The sequence below is a fragment of the Oryx dammah genome, unplaced genomic scaffold (genome assembly GCF_014754425.2).
Source record: "Oryx dammah isolate SB20612 unplaced genomic scaffold, SCBI_Odam_1.1 HiC_scaffold_28, whole genome shotgun sequence".
NCBI classification, from domain to species: domain Eukaryota; kingdom Metazoa; phylum Chordata; class Mammalia; order Artiodactyla; family Bovidae; genus Oryx; species Oryx dammah.
This window is the reverse complement of record NW_024070212.1, coordinates 115,029,558-115,050,901: the sequence shown is the minus strand read 5'-3', so window position 1 is coordinate 115,050,901 and position 21,344 is coordinate 115,029,558. Positions and strand designations below refer to the sequence as shown.

The 21,344-nt window shown below is 46.1% G+C and overlaps 1 protein-coding gene across 25 annotated transcripts in view; it reads right to left on the bottom strand.

Annotated features, from left to right (window-relative positions):
• Positions 1-323: 323 nt before the first annotated feature.
• LRRFIP1 (LRR binding FLII interacting protein 1) overlaps positions 324-21,344 on the bottom strand; it is a 159,253-nt gene continuing 138,232 nt past the window's right edge. For 8 of the 25 annotated variants that reach the window (XM_040231867.1, XM_040231871.1, XM_040231865.1 and 5 more), the window contains 8 exons: positions 21,118-21,210; positions 19,853-19,945; positions 18,179-18,320; positions 7,832-7,881; positions 5,627-5,744; positions 4,481-4,560; positions 2,894-2,998; positions 324-1,184 (listed from right to left, as the gene is read on the bottom strand). In XM_040231867.1, the coding sequence (XP_040087801.1) occupies positions 1,074-1,184; positions 2,894-2,998; positions 4,481-4,560; positions 5,627-5,744; positions 7,832-7,881; positions 18,179-18,320; positions 19,853-19,945; positions 21,118-21,210 (792 nt within the window). In that variant the 3' untranslated portion in view covers positions 324-1,073. Of the gene's footprint in view, positions 1,185-2,893; positions 2,999-4,480; positions 4,561-5,626; positions 5,745-7,831; positions 7,882-8,001; positions 15,985-18,178; positions 18,321-19,852; positions 19,946-21,117; positions 21,211-21,344 lie in introns of all 25 variants that reach the window. The other 17 variants (XM_040231852.1, XM_040231853.1, XM_040231854.1 and 14 more) reach the window with 4 other exon arrangements.

Below are 21,344 nucleotides of genomic sequence, written 5' to 3'. Positions count from 1 at the left end.
GCATTATCTGAAACCCAACATATACAAAGAATAACCCCAAATTAGCAAGTATCTAAATGACTTCTACTTTTGTCCTTGAAGATATTAGAGTTGTCTCTACTCTGGTCTGTAACTTCTTCAGTTAACTTTTTATTCTAAGAGTGCTGATTCTTACTGTGTTCTATTCCTATTTACTGTGAATACACCTTCTTTATTAAAGAGGGAAAGAACTATGGGTTGATTTGATAATGCTGAGAAAATGAAAAAGTGTCCCAAAATATACAGAAAAATTAGTATAAAATAGTTAAAGATGTTCTCAGTGGGAAAAATAAAAACCACATTGCTGAAGTCTTTCAACATTTCAATTTTTAATTTTTCTAATAGTACATTCTTTAAAAGAAGTTAACAACTTCAATTTTCCAAATATAAGGATTCAATAATGCGAATGAAAAGCTGTCATTTTTCAGTGAAGCTGATGCCTAATTACCCTGGGAAAAAGTATTCTTTTGATTGAACTGATGCAAAAATCCCTTAGAAAAGCTTCATTGTTGCCTGGAAAGAGTCTTCTTAAGGTCACTTTTACTTCTAGACCATCCACTTATTTCTAGTGAAAGAGTTTTGCTTGGTAATGGCTTGTGGTTCCACAGTGTTTTGTGTATGAAAAGCATAGACTAAGAGATACTACTGAAGTCACTCAAATTGCAGATTCTGCCACGAAAGGAAGTCCCAACACTGAAACATTTCCCCTTAATGTTCAGCAAGACACATGGAAAGAGAACTCGAGTCCCACACTTGTCTTTACTCCAATCACTGTTTTAAACGGCATGAGGAGGCTGCTGTGTTGTCGGAAGCAGAGCTCCATGGCCCAGTGTGCTTACTAAATGGCCTGCAGGTGCAGAGCGGCTGCTCCGGACTGGGTCTCAGTCTGCAGACAGAGGCGTCTCATGGCTGCTGGGGCTCCAGGCAAAAGCAGGGTGCTCCCCGGGGTGTTCTCTGAGAAGCAGGGGAAGAAGCAGCGCTCCTGGGCAGCAACAGACCAGCCAACGAACCCATGCTCTCCACCCACCCATCTGTGTCCTGTTCAGAACCGGCCTTCACTGCTGGGACAAGAGGACGCTCCTGTTGGCTTTCATCTTCTCCAGACGCTTCACTAAGTGGCCGTTGCTCACCTCGAGCTCTTCTGTTTTGTCCAGTGCAGAGCGAAGCTGAAAACAAAGGTAAAAGTCAGCAAGCTTTGATTCCAACCCCAATGAAAATGACAGTGATGACCTAGACCCACCAAGATCCTGAAAATACACACAGACCTACAGGTGTGTATATTTCTTAATTTAAGAAGTAACACAAGGCACGAGATTCTAGCTTCATGAGTAACTAGGGACCCTCCCTCGGGAACTAGACCCAGACATGGCACAGTCTTGGGGATCCTGGTGGTCTCACAGAAGGTGAGGCAAACAAACACATAATCAAGAGCTGAGCCAGACCAGCCGGAAGAGGTGCTCCCCACAGCCCTGTGCAGCTGGGTTTCTGGGTTCTGCAGCCAGAAACCAAAGCGAGAATGCCTGAGGCCAGGACGGTCATACCCAGGAGCCAGGGCCACAGAGCCTGGGAGACGCAGCAGCAGCCACGTCAGTAGGGAGCTGCCTGGACCAGCAGGCAGCGTGCAGAGTGGGGGTGCCCCAAGGTGGGGGTTCACAGCCCTGTGACTGTGGAGACACGCATCGTCCAAACAGAGTCTGTGGTTCTGGTTCTGATCCAAAACCCTCCAGGTGGCTGGGTGGGGTTCTGAGACAGGTGAAACTCCCCTGCCCTGGCTTTCACCAGCAGACACAGAAGCAAGCCCCTTAGTGGAAATTTCCCCAAGGCGAGCCTGGAGTATTCCTATACATTCAAATCAAGCATAACCTCATGAGACACCAAAGACAGGATGGGACGAACCGTTTGAGTCAACAGAAGCAATAAACAACAGAAACAGACCTCAAAGACTGAACATGCTTTGGTCATCAGTGTGGAAAACAGACCAGCTGCATAGGAAATCTTTCACGAAATGAGGCTATGATCAACAAAGGAACTATCAGGAATGAGTCTATTTCAGAACACAAAAGGAGGTGAACTGGAAGGTCTCTAAAAACGGTACATTTTGCAACACTGGGAAGTAAGGAGACAGGAAATGGAAATGACAAATGGGCAGAGAAATACCAGAGGGTCCATGAGCAGGTCTGGTATCCTCTGATCAGAGAGAGTCCCAGGGGGAAGGTGGACTCGCAGCAAGAGGAGTCACTTAAGGAGATCGTGGTTGAATATTTTCCAACATTTATTTAGAAAAGATATGTCACAGATCAAAGAAACACAACACATCTCAAGCAGAATAAATAGCAGTAAACCCACATGTATTCGTGTGAGATGTAGAAAATCAAAGGAAAGAGAACAGCAGAGCAGCTAGAGTGAAAAAAAAAAATCACCCCAAAGCCAAAAACTCCTGAACTTCCTTAGTGGCTCAGTGACAAAGAATCCACCTGCAGTGCAGGAAAGGCAGGAGATGTGGGTTTGACCCCTGGGTTGGGAAGATCCCCTGGAGAAGGAAATGGCAACCCACTCCAGTATTCTGGCAGGGGAAATCCCATGGGCAGAGGAGCCTGGTGGGAACGACTAAGCACACGGGAACCCAGAGGATGGCAGCATGACAGCTGCAGTCACTGCAGACAGAAAAATGACTGATGGCTGATTCTGGCCCTAAGCTCCTAACTGACTGAACTACAGTTTCCTTTACGATGTGAGCAAGGCCCCTCCGAGGGGACCAGAAGACGTAACAATGAATGGCTTACCGGCAGACTTCCGGGCAGCACACCCTCACCCTGCTTTCCCAACCAGAATATCATTACCCATTCTTTTCCTAGAAACAGCCTAGAAAATTTACCTCTCTTTGGAGTTTCCGTTTTTCAGCCTTAAGTTCATCTTCTATTTTTTCAGCATTTTCAGCAGCCTGTTTATAACGTGATACTTGACTTTCTAACCTTATGACCTGGAAGGAAAGGAAAAAAAAAAAATCATGTGTATAAATTGATAGGCCTGTTTTCTCTCCCTGACTACTTGCTTATATTTGTGATCTGAGGGTGTAAAGTAATAAAAGGAGAGAAGACACTGCAGCAAGAATGATGATCTAGGGTGTGGAGCTGTCCCATAGGTTCTAGCCATACAAGCTGTGTGTTCACACTTACGAGCAACCCAGTACTGGCACCTATCAGGGACTCATCTCCTCTCTGACCCTTGTCCAAAGTGCGGTTCCCACCGTGCTGACCCTGGGACACCATCCTCTCTGATGAGGGTCGATCCTGCAGAACAGCCTGGCAAAGCAACGGCTCCCTCAGGACCTCAGCTCCTGTCCGATCTCTCCCAGAGGTGGTGGGGTGAGGAAGCAGGAAGGGAGGAGAGAGACAAGGGACTCAGAGAGCGGGGGACAGGAGGCGGCTTCGAGTGGCATCTGGGGCTGGAGATGGATTCTGCTGCCCTCAAAGGCATGCTTCCAAACACACATTGCTTTGGAGGTGGGCTTCTCATTTTCGTTTCTACAAAAATTCTCAGAAGTTCCAGCCACGTATACCCCCGATGGAGGCGGCAAGAGGACCTGTTTTTATTTCTCCCTTCTGTTAGGACACAGTCTGTCCCAGGGCACAGCACGCTAGAGGTATGAGTGCCCCAATCAGGAGATCAGAGCGAGCCCCGGTTTGGGAGAGAAAGAGGGAAAACCCAGGCAACAGGGAGACACCTACAAGTGTTTGGTAATTAACCATTTTTTTTTGTTTGTTTTTTTAAAGAACTTTCAAGAAAACTCCCCAGCCACATTAGGTACTTTCTTCAACTAACCTTGTTTATAAAGGACTGTAAGTTTATAAAGGACTCTTTTGCAACCCCGTGGACTGTAGCCCACCAGGCTTCTCTGACCATGGGATTTCTCAGGCAAGAATACAGGAGTGGGTTGCCAGCTCCTTCTCCAGGGGATTGTCGTGACCCTGGGATTAAACCCACATCTCCTGCACTGGCAGGTGGATTCTTTACCTCTGAGTTACCAGGGAAGCCGTGTGAAGGACTGGCATCGACTATAAGTGTCTGACTCTGTGACCCCATGGGCTGTAGCCCACAAGGCTCCTCCATCTGTGGGATTCTCCAGGCAAGACTACTGGAGTGGGTTGCCATTCCCTTCTCCAGGGGATCTTCCCGACCCAGGGATGGAACCGGGGTCTCCCACACAGCAGGAGAGAGCCATAGGGAAGGCCCGATAACAGCCCAGATCCTAGCATGACCTTTCCTCCCTATGTCCTCTCCTTGGGGAAACGCTTGGAGAGACTTGCTGCCTTGTTTATCCTCCTTTGGACCTTTTCTGGTTCTAAAATTCTCTGCTTCTTTCTGTCCTCAGCCTTTGAAGGGTGAGTTCTTTCTAGCAACTAAAAAACTTCAGTTAATCATTGGCTGGGCTGCCCGTGATGGCTTAAAAGTGCGCACGTACATTTTGTTCTAATGCAGTTATCTCTTGCTCAGATTTTGCAAGTTTAAATTTGAGGTCGCTGATCTGTCTGTTGGCATCCCCTAAAGGTTGAAAGAGAAGGAAAATTTGTTAAGCTCTCGGGGCTTTTAAAATGTTAAAACAATAGTTACTGGGAACCAAGCCCTTAACCATGTAATCTTCTTGTCTGTGGCCCCACAACTGAGGAGGCACTCTCAGCCCGCAGGGAGAGCACCCTGGAGCAAAGAAGACAAAGAAACGGTGGGGGGGCGGGGAGTAGGCAGAGAGACTGGGCACGCTTTTATCCCTTTAACCCTCTTTTTCGTTTTGTTGTTGCTGTTGTTCAGCTGCTAAGTCGTGTCCGACTTTGTGACCTCATGGACTGCAGCCCTCCTTTCTTCCCTGTCCTTCACTGTCTCCTGGAGTTTGCTCAAGCTCATGTTTATTGAGTCAGTGATGCTATCCAACCATCTCATCCTGTCACACCTTTTCCTCCTGCCCTCAATCTTTCCCAGCACTACGGTCTTTTCCAAAGAGTCAGCTCTTCACTGATATATTTACAGTATCAGGCATGCATTATTTTGTAACTCTGGGTGAAAAATTATCTCTAAGGTTGAAATTCCTCTTGAGTTCAGGAGATTTTTCCATAAATAGTTTTAGTGTTTATCTGTTGGAGCGTGCGTACTCAGTCACGTCCGACTCTTTGCAACACTTTGGACTGTAGCCCACCAGGCTCCTCTGTCCATGGGATTTCCCAGACAAGAATACTGGAGCAGACTGCCATTTCTACTCAGTTTACTGACATGGAAAAATACCTTCTGACTTCCCCATACAGTCAGCAGATCCGAAGACTGTGTCCAGCATAGCAAATGTGGTTTCTAGCTGCGAGTCATCTGGTGGTACCCTGGTGCTCATTCTGGGGCACCTGTTCTGTTTCCTAGGCTCAGACAGAGACATGTTTGTCCTGCTCACTGCCCACATTTGTCCTGCCCACAAAGAAACAGCTTTCTGCTTCTGAACTCAAAGGCTTCTGGGAGGACGTGGGGAACACTGGCCACTCCTTGCTATGACAGTTTTCTCCACCTGCACTAGTACAATAGAAACCACACACAGCTAAGGGATTCCTTCTACACGAGGATTGACATTTACTCTGTAGATCCATCACGGGCACGTCCGTCCCATTTTGTAAGACACCGTCTTCTGGGTGCAGAGTGTCTAATCTGATATTCTTCTGTCTCTCTTCCAGCTGCCCCTTGAGTTTCTTAATCTGAAAACATCCACCAAAAAAGTACATTAATTTCTCTATTTTAAATGAGACTAGAGCCTATCAGAAAGAAAGGAGCATGTCAAGTCAAACCCCATGCCCCACACGTACAATCTGATGTTGTCCTGCCATGATTTCGCATTTCTCTAAGGTAAAGGGTTACGTAAAGAAGCAGGAGAGAAATACAGTAAAATGTTACAACCCACTGGGAAGATGGGGAGTCTCTCTCGTTTGATTTGTTTGTCAAGAAACAAACCCAAATAATAAATAAATGAAAAACCTTCCGCCAGCGAGCACTCTTCTTTGAAAGTAATAGTATAATGGATGAAAATGAGACTATATTTACAGTATGAGGCATGCATTATTTTGTAACTCTGGGTGAAAAATTATCTCTAAGGTTGAAATTCCTCTTGAGTTCAGGAGACTTTTCCATAAATAGTTTTAGTGTTTATCTATATATGCGTATGCACTCAGTCATGCTCTGACTCTTCGTGACACTTTGGACTGGAGCCCACCAGGCTCCTCTGTCCATGGGATTTCCCAGGCAAGAATCCTAGAGCAGATTGCCGTTTCCTACTCCAGGGGATCTTCCCAATGCAAGGATCGAACCTGCATCTCCTGCTTGGCAGGCAGAGTCTTTACCAGCTGAGCCACCAGGGAGGCCCCAGTGTTTATCTACAGGTTCATAAATCTGTATACAATTATGTTTGCTTTATTCACTAAAAAGCCACATAGGCCACCAGGAGCCTTCCAGGCACAGAAGCACTGTCCCCAACAGAACCCCATCAGGTTGCAGGTTTGCCACCTGCAAGGGGTTGGCCTCTACATGGCTTTCTTCCCTCTGAGAGAGACACAAGCACATAGCAGTTGGGATTGCAATTAACAGCTGTGCGTGTGTAGAATTTTCTGTTGTGCAATGGGGAGTCTCCCAGCCCTGGTCCTGTTAGCCTCCAATCTCTGTGGACTTGTTGGAAGTCCTCCCCACTGCCATTGACAGGAGCAGAACAGACCCACATTGATATACAGATCATTGGTGCACACTGCTTTGGAAAGCAAGTACAGAATTACCATGGACACAGGTTTACAGAAGATCACAGACACTTCAAGAGAATCCTCTCACCACATTTAGTGGTTTACCCAATTTTGAGAGAAATCTTCCAAACTTGAAAAAAGTGAGGCAGATACTTTGATGAGGCTTACGAGGGAAAATGAGAAGAATCAAGTTTCCTTAGAAAGTGATTGTGGAATAATTTCTTAATAATACTACCTTGCATATGAAAAAGGGCTTCCCTGGTAGCTCAGTTGACAAAGAATCTGTCTGGAATGTGGGAGACCTGGGTTTGATCCCTGGGTTGGGAAGATCCCCTGGAGAAAGGAAGGCTACCCACTCCAGTATTCTGGCCTGGAGAATCCCATGGACTATACAGTCCATGGGGCCACAAAGAGTCGGACATGACTGAGCGACTTTCACTATCCCACTATGAAAAAGACCAAAGTGTATAACTGTGTAGGATTTCTTGAGGCAGAAGAGATCAAGGTAAACAGCAGTGAAAATAAGTTGGATCAGCTATAAGCAAGAAATATCTGCCGGACAGGGGTGCTGATCACTGAGAAATTACAAAACTGACTTAAAATTTTTTTTTTTTTGCATGTGGGACCTTAATTCCCTGACCCGGGATTGATAGTGCACCCCTTGCATTGGAAGGTGGATTCTTAACCACTGGACCACCAGGGAAGCCCCCAAACTGACCTTTATGGGCAGGCAGATGAGGAAGGGTGTTGGAATGTCTCAGAACACCCTCGCCTCTCAATGTTTATTCAAGGTCTTCTACCCAAATCTTTTATTTAAGCAGCAATTCATATAGAGTGTGCCAAATTCAGAACTTGGCCTTGAACCTCTGGGACATTCTAAGTCCAATATGACTTCTGATGTCTTGGATAAAAACATTAAGTACACTGGTTGGCTTAATGACTGTCTTCAGGCATGAAGTATCAGGGGTTTCCTGATGAAGCAAAAAGCTAGAGTGGGAAGGGTCCCAGTTTCACGTGCCCCATTCCAGAACTTGAAAAGTAATAAAAAAGACTGTTACCTGTTCCAATAAGCATTCCCGTTCATCAACAAGCTTTTTCAACCTAATATCTAAAGAAATCAGAAAGATAACAGGTTGAGGTGACTCAGTGAATGCCTCTTTCAGCAGATGGCTAAATCACAGAATGAGCACTGGGGTTAGTGAAACTGATGATGGTATTATGCACGTACCACAGTGAATGAGGCCACAGACAGGATGGAGAGGAATTCAGCCAAGGGAGGGCTGAGCCGCATCAACCTCCCACACATGCTTGTCTCGTAGGGCAGTATCCGGCTGCATGCAAGCAGGCTAATCTTCTACTTTGGGTTAGCATGCAAGAGCTCTAAGGCCAAACCACACTGCAACACAAGATCTCACAGGCTTCACGGTTTAACATCATTAGCAAAGTATTACAAACACACTGAGTACCATGACCAGTTATAACCAGCATTTTCATTAGCCTTGACTCTCTGAGTTTCTACCCCAGACATGTGTATCTTCTTCATTTCTCTCAAAGACTCACCCATGTCAGAGTTGTTTATGGACCCTAAGTGTGCTGATGACACACCGGCTAACCCACTTGAGGAGCTGCTCTTCTTTTGAGGAAGAACGAAGCAATAGCTCAGGTTTCTGTCATTCTTCCCACCCCAAACACAGAAGTTTGCATGTATGTAAGCACCCAGAGTTGGAGCAAGCTCTGGGAGATGGTGGAGGACAGGGAAGCCTGGCGTGCTGCAGTCCATGAAGTCACAAAGGGTCAGACATGACTGAGCGACTGAGCTGAATGGAAGCATCCAGAAATCCCCCCAACATCTCTGTGAAGGGGCATTGAGGAATACAGTCTCCAGAGTACAGAGGGGGAAACTAAGACTGGGGAGGATTTTAGGGGCCACATCCTACCCCAGTTTCCCAGGCAACATCAGGATGAGGTGATGCTGATGGATGCCCGTGTGTGCTGTGGTGTGCCCCAGAGACTCATACCACCACCCAGAAGCCCCATGGGGGCCGCTGCTGCCACACTCCCCCTCTACAGATGAGGACCCCGGCCCAACAGGTTTCCTGAGGCCCCGGGCTGCACCCCTGACCACTGCGCTCACTGTTTGCCTAAACCTGGCCGTCTGAGTCAGACCGACTCCTGGCCTGAGGCTCCTATTCCCAAGGGGCAGCGCTCACACTGCCCAGATTTTGATTAGATGTGTGAAACGGAAATAATGCATAGAAGACACACCTCTGTTTCCATTCTTGCAAAGTCATCTATCCTCATGCTAATCCAAATTATATGCTTTCTCAATCGCTTTTCCCAGCATCATAAGTTGCTCTTTTGAAAGGCATAACAACGAAATAAATGAAAGCAGAAAATGTTATGTGTAAGATACATTTATCGTCCTTCTGAGTTCCATTTTAATTGACATACAAATTGCTTCTGACAGATGTTTTATTCTGTCCTTTCCATAAATGCACCCAACACTGAAACAGAAATTAAAAAAAAATTAAAAACCTGGCTCTATCACTTTTCATTTTATCCTGTATATTTAATACTCCTATATACAATAACCACAGGCATAAGAGACACTGAATATAACAGAAAGGGATTTGAGGCTCATGGGTCCATTTACAATTTTATTATTATTTTTTCTATTAGAAGTTTTCAAATAGCAAGTAAAAAATGTTAAAATGTAATAACAGTGCTAGCAATAAAAAAAAAAAGGGTAATGTGACCTTTAGTCTTACAGTGGAAACATGAAAAATAGAGAGAAATGTGAGAAATTTTAAAGCAGAATTGGAGAAGATTAAAACTAGATAGTTTTAGGAAACTGGAGAAGAGAAAGAAGCAAAATTGTCTGATATAAAGAAAATGAGCACTGTAGTCAGAGAAAGACAAACAGCGTGTGTTATCACGTATATGGGATCTGCAAGAATAAAACGAATGAATTTAACAAAATGGAAACAGACTCACAGGTGGTTATCACTGGGAAGAGGGAAGGCAGAGGAGCAAGACAGAGAAGAAGATGAAGAGGTACGAAACACTAGTGTAAAAAGGCTAAAGGATGTATTGCATAGGTCAGGAATAAAGTGTAACCTCTAAAATACTGAACTATGTTTTTATATATGTTATACATCTGGAACTAATATAATATTGTAACTCAACTGTACTTCAATAAACAAAGAAAAGGAGTACCGCTTTTTTACAGCTTTAAAAATCAGGGGAATAGTGAGGCCTGACTGGTTAATCACTGTGATACTCAGCAAGAATGTCTCAGACTTATGCTCACTAAGCAATCCTACTCATCACTAGTCTCTGACACCCAAACGATGAACATTTAAGAAAATTAAGTCACAAAGTCTAAGACTTAGAGTGTTCTTTTATATTAGGAAGTAAAAAATAACCGGAAATTAAAGTTATTTTTAGTAACACTGTCAACAGTTTACCTTTTTAAAAAGATCTGGTTTTTATATTGGGTTGGCCAAAAAGTTCGCTTGGGGTTTTCCATAAGATTGAATGGAAAAACACAAATGAGATTTTTGGCCCACTCACCCGATATATTAAATCCCAACACACTTTCTGGTGTGAACTTTAGAGACCTGTGAAATGAGGAACAAAGTGGCGAGACCACATAGACAGTCAAGGGGGCAGGAAGCAAGCACCGGGCCCCCAGCCCTGCCCTGGGGAACTCGAGTGCTGTGACTGCGTCTGTCAGGGCTACAGCAAGGTCGACCACCAGCAACAACCACTCCTCTCTTCCATGTGTTACTTGGATCTAATCCCCATCACCACTCTAAAAGGCAGGTCCTAACCCCGATTTCAGACAGTACAGTGAGGCTCAGAGAGGGTAGATAGCTTACTTATAATAATACACACTCAGGAGGATCGTCTTCATCCTTAGGTTAATCTCTCCCATCCTTAGGCCTCCCCGCCCCACCTCAGAGAAAAGTCATCTCCCCCGCTATTTGTGAAGATAACGATCATAAGACAGGTCTCGAGAAATCCACTGAGTGTGGTCCTCTCTCTGCTTCCTTCTTGCACTGACTTAGTTTGATCTTAATCCATGTGGTCAGTTTCCATCTTGCCTGGGCCTAGCCTCCCACGCCAGGATCACCCCTCCTTCCTATAAAAGGGGGAACTGGGACAGGACAGGCTGCTGATGGCGATTCTTTTTTTCTCCTGCTTAGCGACTTCCCTTTCACTTTTCACTTACATGCATTGGGAGAAGGAAATGGCAACCCACTCCAGTGCTCTTGCCTAGAGAATCCCAGGGATGGGGGAGCCTGGTGGGCTGCTGTCTATGGGGTCACACAGAGTCGGACACGACTGAAGTGACTTAGCAGCAGCAGCAGTACGGGGCCAAAGAGGTCTGTATAGATTCCTTGCATCACCCGCTGTTTCAGTTCAGCTGAATAGCAGAAGCCTTTCATGTCTTGAAAAATACACACATCTTTGAAATAAGAGGGGCAGAAAGGGTGAAAGGGGTTTTTCTCCTGATTGTTTTCCCTATGTAAGATCACCCCGAGTAAGTCTGTATTCCGAATGTAACACACTCACAAACACCCCTTCCTGTCCTTTTGGAGCCAGCGCTTGGAATGAGTCTTACTGTTGTTTCGAATCTCGTTTCTACGGTCATGCTGACATGTTGCACAAAGGGGTCTCCTGGGAAAGGAATCTATCAACAGAAAACAGGAACACTAACCTACGTACACCCCCGGAAACAGCAGTCCAGGGTCCCAGTGACAGTGGAAATTTAAACGCTGAGGTCACTAGGTTTTCCACTAACTAGAAATACTCAGTGTTACAGAAAGTAATTCTTGAACACTCTTTTCAAAAATTTTACTGCTTCCCAACCTTTGTATGTGATAAAATAGCCTGTAATTCAAAATTCTCAGTACCTTTCTCTATCTTTTAAAATAAACTCAAAATTATACTTACTTATACTTTGAAAGGAAGATTAACATTTTATACACAGCCGCTACGTTCTGGTTTGAGGCTGAAAAATATCCCAGCTTTTTGATTTAAAGAATCAGTGACCCATGTTTTTCTCTGTCCACATTATAGTGAAACCTCAGCGGTCCAGGTTACTCTGGGGATGTGTTTGGCAGGTAACCTTTGGATTCTTTTCTGAGTGTGACTCGTTTGACATTGCGATCTTTCCAAATTGCCTTATACATTAGGTTGGGCAAAAAGTTCATTCCAGTTTTTCCATAAGACGGTATAGAAAAACTCAAATGAACTTTTGGGCCAACTCAATACTCCCATGCCTTCCAACACCAAATATGCCAGAGGCAACCATTTCTTGGTAATTCAGGGGCCTTCACATCAATTACTGGGTGGGGCTGTAACATCATCTCGTCCTCGGAGTAGAGTCATTGATGTTCATAATGAATGCTCTTAGATGACCAAGACTCGTTTGACCCTTTAGAATCCTTGTCTTCTCTTTTGCTCCCTTTCAGATTCTCAGCTCCTGTGCCCCTGGAGGCTGGTCCTATGTGCTTGCTCCCAGCACCTTCCATATAGGAGGTGAGCTGCATGTTCACTGATTAAATGCAGGAGTGAGCAGCTGAGACAGATGCGGGATGGGAAGTGTATTGCCGTGCCCTTAAATGTGCTGTTGAATAACATGAGAAGCAGAGGAAAGACCTTAAAAGGCTTTTATGAGCTCACCATGGAGTGAGTTCAGCTCTTGAATCACTTCCCCAGAGGCCTTAAAAGGTAGGAAAGAGGGCTGCTTCACAGAGTGCATTCCAGTCCGAGCACAGCTTTGCTAAAGTTAGAGACACCAACTTGCAAGTCTGTGGTGGCCCTCGGTCCCGACAGTCTAGAAGGCCTCCTAGTTTCCTATGCGCGTGGCGTAAGTGGACAGAACTGGTCCGTCCCATTGTCCCGTTTCAGGAGAGGATGCAGAAATAGTCAGTGTTTATTTGAAATTCCCATCATCCTCTTCGAAACAGTCTAAATGTCGGCAGCTGTAAGCACCCCTAAGCACGGGATGGAGACTTTTCTCAACTGAGCTCTTCATCAGAACCACAGGTCACAGGAGATTCTCTGAGGAAAAGATCTTGCTGAAGGACGGTCCAACACTGGCTCCAGGCTGGATGCCAGGAGCAGAGCTATTCACTACCGGCAAAGGCCATGAAGCAGGAGTTCTCCACGGAACCCGGCTGGGAATTAGCAACCCAGAAGTAGATAAAAGTAGGTTAAAGATAGCATTATGTAGCCACAACCAGAATTCAAGTAGCACAAGAGTGAAATCACAGGCTTGTAAAATTATAAAATGTCTTTATTTCAATGACATAGTAATACTTCCGTGTGCCTCAAGTTTTGTTGAGGTTTTTGGTCTCTTTTGCACTCGATTATACCTTGTAACAACAATACGAAGTCATGTGATCTCATAAAGTGTCAATAGCATTCGTACTGTACATCCCCTTGTAATATTTTACAATGATTTTTATTTAACTTTACAATTATTTTTAAATGTTTCTTCATATAGAAAATATATATTTTGTTTAGGAGGATCAAAACACAAATTTTCACTAAGAATATACTGAAAAACAACAAATGAAAATATTTATACCAAAATACCCAAAGTGATTCAACTATTAAAAATATCCTGTTAGACTCTGCTCAGCAGTTTGCACAAGGGTCCTTTTGTGTTGCTCTACTGAATAATGACTAGACAGATACAAAGAGAACGAATTTTAAGGGTAAAAAAATACATTTCAGAAATGATTCTCCCTGCCCAGATACTGCAGTAGGAAATGCAATTACAACATATATCTCTTCCAGAAAAAGTCTTTGTATAAAATAATCTTGGTACATAATTGGCACAAAGTTGAAATCTCCTACAAAATAAATTCAGGTATCCTCAAGAATGAAATCGAAAAGTATTGGTCCAATATAAGATACTTGTACGAGGTAAAGGCAAATAAGCTATTTGTTATCCCTCGTGTGATAAATTATTGTCCCTAAGGTGCAAATCTCATGTCTCAGTGGCCTATACACTGCTTTGCTGTTTATGTTTTTTTAAATAAAATAGCATAACATATTATATTATACATATCAAAATCAAATATGAATGCACATATGTTTAAACGAGACCACTTAAATTATATTGTGGAAATCTCAGGATACTATTTGGTCCTTTCAGTTAGATGCTGATACATTTGGTCAAGAATATGCACATTCATATCAGCTTAAGGCAAAAGCTAAATGTTTGGATTTTGATTTTAAGCAGAAACAGAATAGTATGCATCGCTGTCTGACACTTCTGGAATGCTCCCCGTTAGAACTTACTCTGATAACAGAAGAGTCCTTCTCATCGGGGTGATCATTTTAATGATGAAATAGAAATCTACAGGTAACAGTCTAGCTGGCTTGAAGGGGTAGATAACCTGGTGGCTGACTGTCATCCAGTGCATCTGTACCGGTCTAGAACACTCTCCGAGTCTCTCCCAGCTGACTTGCTGTGCAGTCCTGGCCCCTCCCCAGGATGCTGCCCCGACCTACGACATGGTGCAGTCCTCCTTGTTTCTGCCCTTCCCGGTCCCACCTGTCTTCTCTTCCTTGCTCTCTGAATTAAAGTCCCCCACCTCGTCTGCTGCTGCCAGGCCATCGTTCTCTAGATCAATGCTGTCTGAAAACTCTCTGCCTGTCTGACCTAGATTTTCTGACGTCACGTGCCCTTCTGCGCTTTCTGTTTGAGAGGCATCGTTAATGTCCTTTGTGGGACTTCCATCTTCGAGCGGGGCGCTGCTGGGCACCTCTATGTTCTCTGGACCTGGAGGACCGCTGGGAGCACTGTCATTTTCCTCAGCCTCATCTTTTACAGCACCTTCGTCTAATTCTTTATTACTGGTGCCTGACGACTGAATCATATTATCTTCAAAATCCAGTGTGTCTCCACCAGCCTTAGTGTTTACAGCAGCATCGGCTTGGTCAAGTTTTCCATCCAATTCAACTTTAGGATTTTCTGGGCCATCACTGTTTTCACTGCTCTCTGCTATACTGCTCTGTTTGGGGTTCTCAGTGACCTTGTTCTGGGCATCGACAACCGGCTTCTCGTCAGTGTCTTTCTCCTGCTCTTCTTTCTCTTCACTTAAACCTGGGTTCTGAAATGTTAACTCGCTCTGAACATCTTTGATCTCTACAGGCACCGGCGATTTTTTCTTCTTGTTTTTCTTTTTCTTGTTCTTCGTCTTCTTCTGCGACGAATCCAGTGCCTCTCCCTGTTGGTCATTCTCCTTGTTGGGGTCTTTCACATCCAGGGGTTCACTTTCAGCATCTTCCACCCTTGGGTCTGTCACCTCCTGGGGGCTGCTTTCGGCTTCTGGAGAACGAGGGCTGGTTTGGACCTCTGGCTCAATTGGTTTCTCCTCCCTTAAGTTCCTTCCTTCATCCTCCTCCTCCTCCTCCTTGTTCTCCCCGCCTGCCTCTGTGCTCTGAACTGGGGCCTCCCTGGGCTCAGCCACCTCCTGGTTGGCAAGTTCTTTCTCTACACCCTGCTCTGCGCTGGGGTCTGACCCCTCCAGGGCGTCTACCAGGCATTTTTCATGGTGACCCCCTGGGTCATCAGTACTGCTTAGAGGACTTGAGGCTGCAGTGCCCCCCTGCGCCCCCAGCCCAGTGAGCCCTGCCTCTGGCTCAGCCTTTGTGGGGCTCCCACTCTGCTTGTTAGGGTCTGCACTGCTCTCCCTTTCAGCCTCAGATATCTGTGGAGGAGCAGACTCCTGACATGGTTTTGTGCTCATCTCTTCCAAGCTGGCCTTCAAATCTTCCTGTTTTCCTTTTTCCCGTTCTTTAGCAGATTCTTCCCTTTGGTTTTCAATATCCAAAGCATTACCACTGCCCTGCCCAATCCCAGGATCTGGGATTTCACCAACTCGTTCACTGTTTATGACCTCACTTGACTCAACCTGCTGGGTGTCTGCAAGAAAGGAAGTGGTTTCTAGAATTCGGCTTTGAACCTCTTCCTTGCTCTCGGAATTGACTAATGTTCCCGGGGAGGGGGCTCCGTCTGCAGAGGCTCTCTGGTCCTCGGCACTGTCACCAGGATGTGACGCCTCTGTGTCCGCACAGCTCTCTCCCGGGTCCTCTTTGTGCTGTCTTTGCTCAGTGCTCTGCAAGACTGCTCTTTTCCCCTCACGCTCCACCATTTCATTTTTCACCTCCACTTCATTGGCTTTTCCTAAAAGACCATTGAGAAAATTGAAGGGACCCCATGATGTGGTTGACCATACAACACAAATTACAACGTAAACACATGTTCTCTTTCCCAGCCAACCCCGCTCCTAGAGAGAGAGCCATCAGAGAAGCACGCGGACAGAAGCCTTTGCCAGTTCTGTGTGGCAAAGCAGCCATCGCGTGAGCAAACGCTGGGTCAGCGGAGGCCACTGCCGCCACATCAGGGGCCAGTGGGGCTGCTGGTGCCATGTGGGGTGAACAGACTCTCAAAGGGGAACTTTTGACAGACAAGGAAGAGCTCCGGATCAGACAGCCCAGCTGTCCAAGACGAGGGGTTTCAGAATGACTCAAGGTCTGTGGTCCCTGTTCTCATTTCTGGATGCACAAGGGGACCACGCCTACTCCTCCAGCGGCTGAACTGCACTGCACATCACCCAGCTCCAAGAGCAGCCCTCAGATCGCTTTTAAAAGAAACATTCAGTTCACCTGAAGAAACTCAGCCTTGAGGTCCATCTCCAGGAAGCCACTTTGGAAACAGCTCGTGGAGGTAAAGAGAACTCCACCTCCGCCCCTAATCCCTGTCTTCCTGGGGAAGCAGGCTGTGCCTCCCACATCTCTGTTCCTTTCCTGGCGGGCGGGAGCCAATGCCTCCCATCAAGAGACCACTTAGTCACACATAAACCATTCATCAATTAAAGACTTAGGAATGAAAGAATCTGTTACTCCTTTGAAACGAAGAATTACATTTTGGGTTCCCAACACAAACAACACGCCAGTGTAGGAGCTGCCATGTCACTGAAGGTCACAGCTTGGTGACTTAGGACGGGCAGCCTCCAGGGAAAGTGGACAGACAAGCAGGATTCCGTCTGCAGTCACCTTTGCTTCACCCCTTAAAAATCTCTAGTATTGTATCTGTTTTATAATGTACATTTTATATGAGTTAAATATTACACATACAAATGAAAAATGAACGTTACATATTTGGAAGGTCCCACAATTCTTTACTAACAGGGATATACAATGCAAAAATATGTGGATACACAAAATAGATGTTTCTAGTTCTTTAAGTGTTTGTTACACAGCAGTTATCAAGGATTTATAAAACGTATAAGAGCAGCAGGATGAATCCTAGCTGCTCAGGTAGGAACGTAAAGGGAGGATGGACATACATCAGTTTACTTTCTTTCAGTAACTTCAACACAATGAAAAGAGCTGTGGTTCTTGAATAGCCATCAGATAATGAAGCACCTTCTGGAAAGGCAGACCTGGGAAGCTGGGCCTACAGTTTTCTCCACTTCCATGGAGAACCTTCCAAATGGAAATGAAAGCCATGGTCCCTGACCTTGTCCCAGCCTCACTGTGAAAAGCTGAAACGCAACTGATCACCAGTTGCAAGGGAGACCTTATTTGCCAGCTACAGTTTCAGGCTGTCCATCAGATGCTGACCAAAGCAAGTATTATGACAAATATTAACTGGTGAATCTTTCCAGATATCTGCAAATTGTATTACACATTCCTACTATCTATTGGGTTCCTCAGTTTATACTCTTCCAGAAGTAAAAACAGGACATATAAAGGAACATCATCTTTGACAAACGGGCAGACATACTCAGACTCTTGTTTCTAAGGAAAGCCGTCCGCACTGACCACACTCACACCCCAGGGCTCCCTGTCCACCTCCCCACCACCCAGGGCTGCCTGTCCATCTATACTGTCCACGGGCACCTCAGGCTCTCTAAACGCTTAACGGTGCACCGGACTTGCAGCATCGGCTTGCAGACACGGTCAACTAACTCACTGTACAGCCGCTGCTATTCTGCTCTTTTGACAATTCTGTAACAGAGTAAGTCACAACGCCGTATTCGGCACATAACCGAGGAGAACCTAATAGAAATGTCAACACTGTCACTGAATTTTGAGATTATTTTCCGTGTATTCACAGTCTCACTGGTAGCTTTGAGAAGCAAAAGAAATATATTCTTGAGCCTTTGGTGGTGAGCAATGAACAGAAGTACACGCCAGACAGCACGCGTGGGTGGCAGCACTGGGTGGTGAGGGGGTTCCCGTGAAGGACAGAACACAGGGCATGCTGGGTGATGGTTAATCGATCAGTGGTGACCACGTCAGCTCCACCAGTGCACGGAGGTGGACCAGGGCTGACCGGAAGACGGAAGGGTCAAAGGGAAGCACGAACTTACCGAGGGCCCCGTCCCCCATCGCCTTGAGGGTGCTCAGCTCTTCCTTCGTCATTTTTGTGGAACCTTGCGAGGCAATGCTGTTCAGAGTGTCTGGCGTCTCTCCGTTGGTAGCTATTTCTGAATTTAGTATTATTCCATGTTTCTGGGAATAAAAACAGGCTCATCGTAATACTCACTAAGTGATACACGGTTAAACTTTATTTTATAAATAGTAATTATAAGAAACCTCACTTTTCCCTAAGCAGAGGAAAACACTACAGAAATAGAGAATTGCCAGGCTCCACCCCTGGAAATATTCTATCAACACACACAGGTCTGGGAAGTCTTCCTCCAAGGACTCTTCTTTCTTATATGTTCCCATCCATGTCTTAATGGGCTGGTGACAAAACGCTTTCAGCCGGCACCCTTTTTTAACTGCAGGCGGCCAGAAAATGGAACGTGAAGCATGTCACCGTAAAAGGGTCTTGACCTCTAGAACCCCGGTTGTGTTCTTTAAAAGGAGGCACAGAGGTAAAGAAAGAAGTATGTGCGTGTTCTGAAAGGAGCGGTGAACCTTGGCTGGAATGTCTGCTGTATCCAAAGAAATACGATTTGTGCTCACTTCGTAGCTTCCCTGGTGTCTCAGCTGGTAAAGGATCTGCCTGCAGTGTGGGAGACCTGGGTTCCATCCCTGGGTTGGGAAGATGCCCTGGAGAAGGGAAAGGCTACCACTCCAGTATTCTGGCCTGGAGAATTCCACGGACTGTATAGTCCATAAGTCACAAAGAGTCAGACACGACTGAGTGACTTTCACTTTCACACTTTCTTTCACATAGCAAAGCACTTTAAACTCAGCTGCACTTCACAATGCCAGGATACCCGCTTCACCCTGAACCACCCCCTCCCTCCTGCCCTCCTGCCATCTACAGCACCTTCTCTTCTGCTTTGGAGGAATTCCCCAACCCTCCATGTGCATGCACACCCTGGTGAGGGGAGCTCTGTGACTCTGAGCTCTGACCCTGCTGGCTTACTGTTCTGGCCTTGACCTTTGATTTTAAGTAGCTGACACTGGTGTTTCTGTTGGCAACGCAGCAGCCAGTCTGTGGCCGCAAGCCCGAGACTCAATACTGCCTCCTATGGTGCCGAGAGCCCACCCAGAGCTCTGACCCCCGCTGCTGCCTGTTGGTTTACTTCACTCAGCATCCAGCCAGCAGCAGAAGGCCCTAGACATGGCCCAGACAGGACGCAGAACTTCCAACCGCCCATGAGATCTCCCAGTCTGACTAGTGACATCTATACACAGTTCAGCCAGAAAGGTCCTTACAGTCCAGCCTTGATATATGTATTTATATGGAACAAAGAGCTACTCTAACTTGGAGTAATGTTGTGGAGAATTTACTAATGAGTTTGAGAAAAAACTTAGACAGCTTATCAAAAGAAATTCTTGGAAATCAGAATTGCTTTCAAGATCAGATATGCTTGTAAACATTGACAGGCAATGGGCATGCCCCCACAGGATGTACAGACTTCACTTGTCTCTCTGGAGTCAGTCAACCCACGGTTTGATTTTACTAACGGAACAAAAATCAACATCATAAAATTAATGAACACCACTGTCCACCCACACTCATTCTTGAGAATCTTGGAGCTGCTGCTGTTGCCTTTTTTTCTTTAAACCGTACTTTGGCTTCATACCTTTAATTCCTCTTTCAGCGTGACTACTTCTTCTCTAAGATCGTCTCGTTCACTCCTTACGGAATCAAAGAACTCTTTCTGTCTCTCTAACGCCTGAGTGTGTAGCGGAGCAGAGAGAGAGAAGAGGGGCACAGCTGAGAAGATGACCTCAGAAGCAGGACGAGGAAGGAGGCTTCTAGGAATACTAAGGGAAACGCTGACACCGGCAAGACATTCAACAGACCATGCTTAGAGACACGAGCGCAGTGCGAGTGTGAAGCTTCTCACGTAGTTTACGCCAGCCAAGAAATGTCGCTGTGCATGCTCCCTGAAGGACATCAGTATTTTGAAGGATGCTCTCTCTTTCACATCCTCTCCTGGCTCAGTCTGTGGTTTCACAGCATTGTCAGAGAAGTGACAGAAGCAAGGCACCCACTTCAGTGAGGGGTAAACGGAGACATGCTTATGAACCCCCAGGGACAACTGTTTCATTTAATAGCAACTTGACTATTTTTGTATGTTGATTCTCGGTGTCTGCTGTCACAGATAAGCATAGCGTGGTCCTGAAGCAAGCACAGCGCACACACAGACACGCACACAAAGTCCTCAGTAAGTATTGGTGAGTGTATCAGAGTGAAGGCAAGGCGCAGCTTCAGGACGTAAAAGCGCCGAGCTTTGCTCTAACGTCTAGAGATGGTTGTCAGAGCCATGAAGTCTGAATCGCTGTGGTCTGGAAGCTCTCTGGCATCACAGAGCACAGCCGTTCCTTAACGAAGTGGGCTCCTCTCTGCCCACCCAGCACTGCTGAAAAGAGGCAGATGGACTGCCTCTTTCCTTGGGGAGGGAGATGGTGACACCTCCCTGGAGAGACCCGAGGTGGGGCTTCGAGGGGCACTGCCCCTGCCGCCTTGCAGCTTCCTCAAAGCCCTTTGAGAAGGAGCCCAGGCGACAGCAACAGGGCATCCCAAGAGGTCTGAGCCCCACGTGGGCCCTCCAGGTGCACCTCCTCACCCCTCTGACCTCGTGCATCTGGCTGCTCACAGGCAGGCCGGATGCCCAGAGTGTCAACAAAATGAGAATCTTCCCGGCTGGAAGTCAGCTTCCAATTTGGAGTTAACATCCATTTGGGTGAGTTTGTGCAGTCTCTCTTTTATCCATTTCGTGTCACGCTGGGGGTCGCATGCAAACTCAAACAAGCCTTTTTGGGAAACCAAAGAATCTGAGAGCACTCAGTTTGCTGGGCAGACTGCCCACTTGCACAGATGCCAAAGGCTTGGGGGTCCTACCCCTATTTTTCTGTCTTTCCACTCTATTGTTTCCTGAAGATCAGAAATCTCCCTGATACAACTCGCCTGTTTCTGCTGTAGCTGTCGGATTTCCTGAAGAATAGGGACAGACAGAAAGAAAGCAGACACAGGATTAGACAGGGAGGCACTCTGTGGCGTGGACAGCCCTGGAGCCAGCACGCACCCCGGGGAGCCCTGCGCCAGGCCTGCTCGCTGATCCCGAGTTT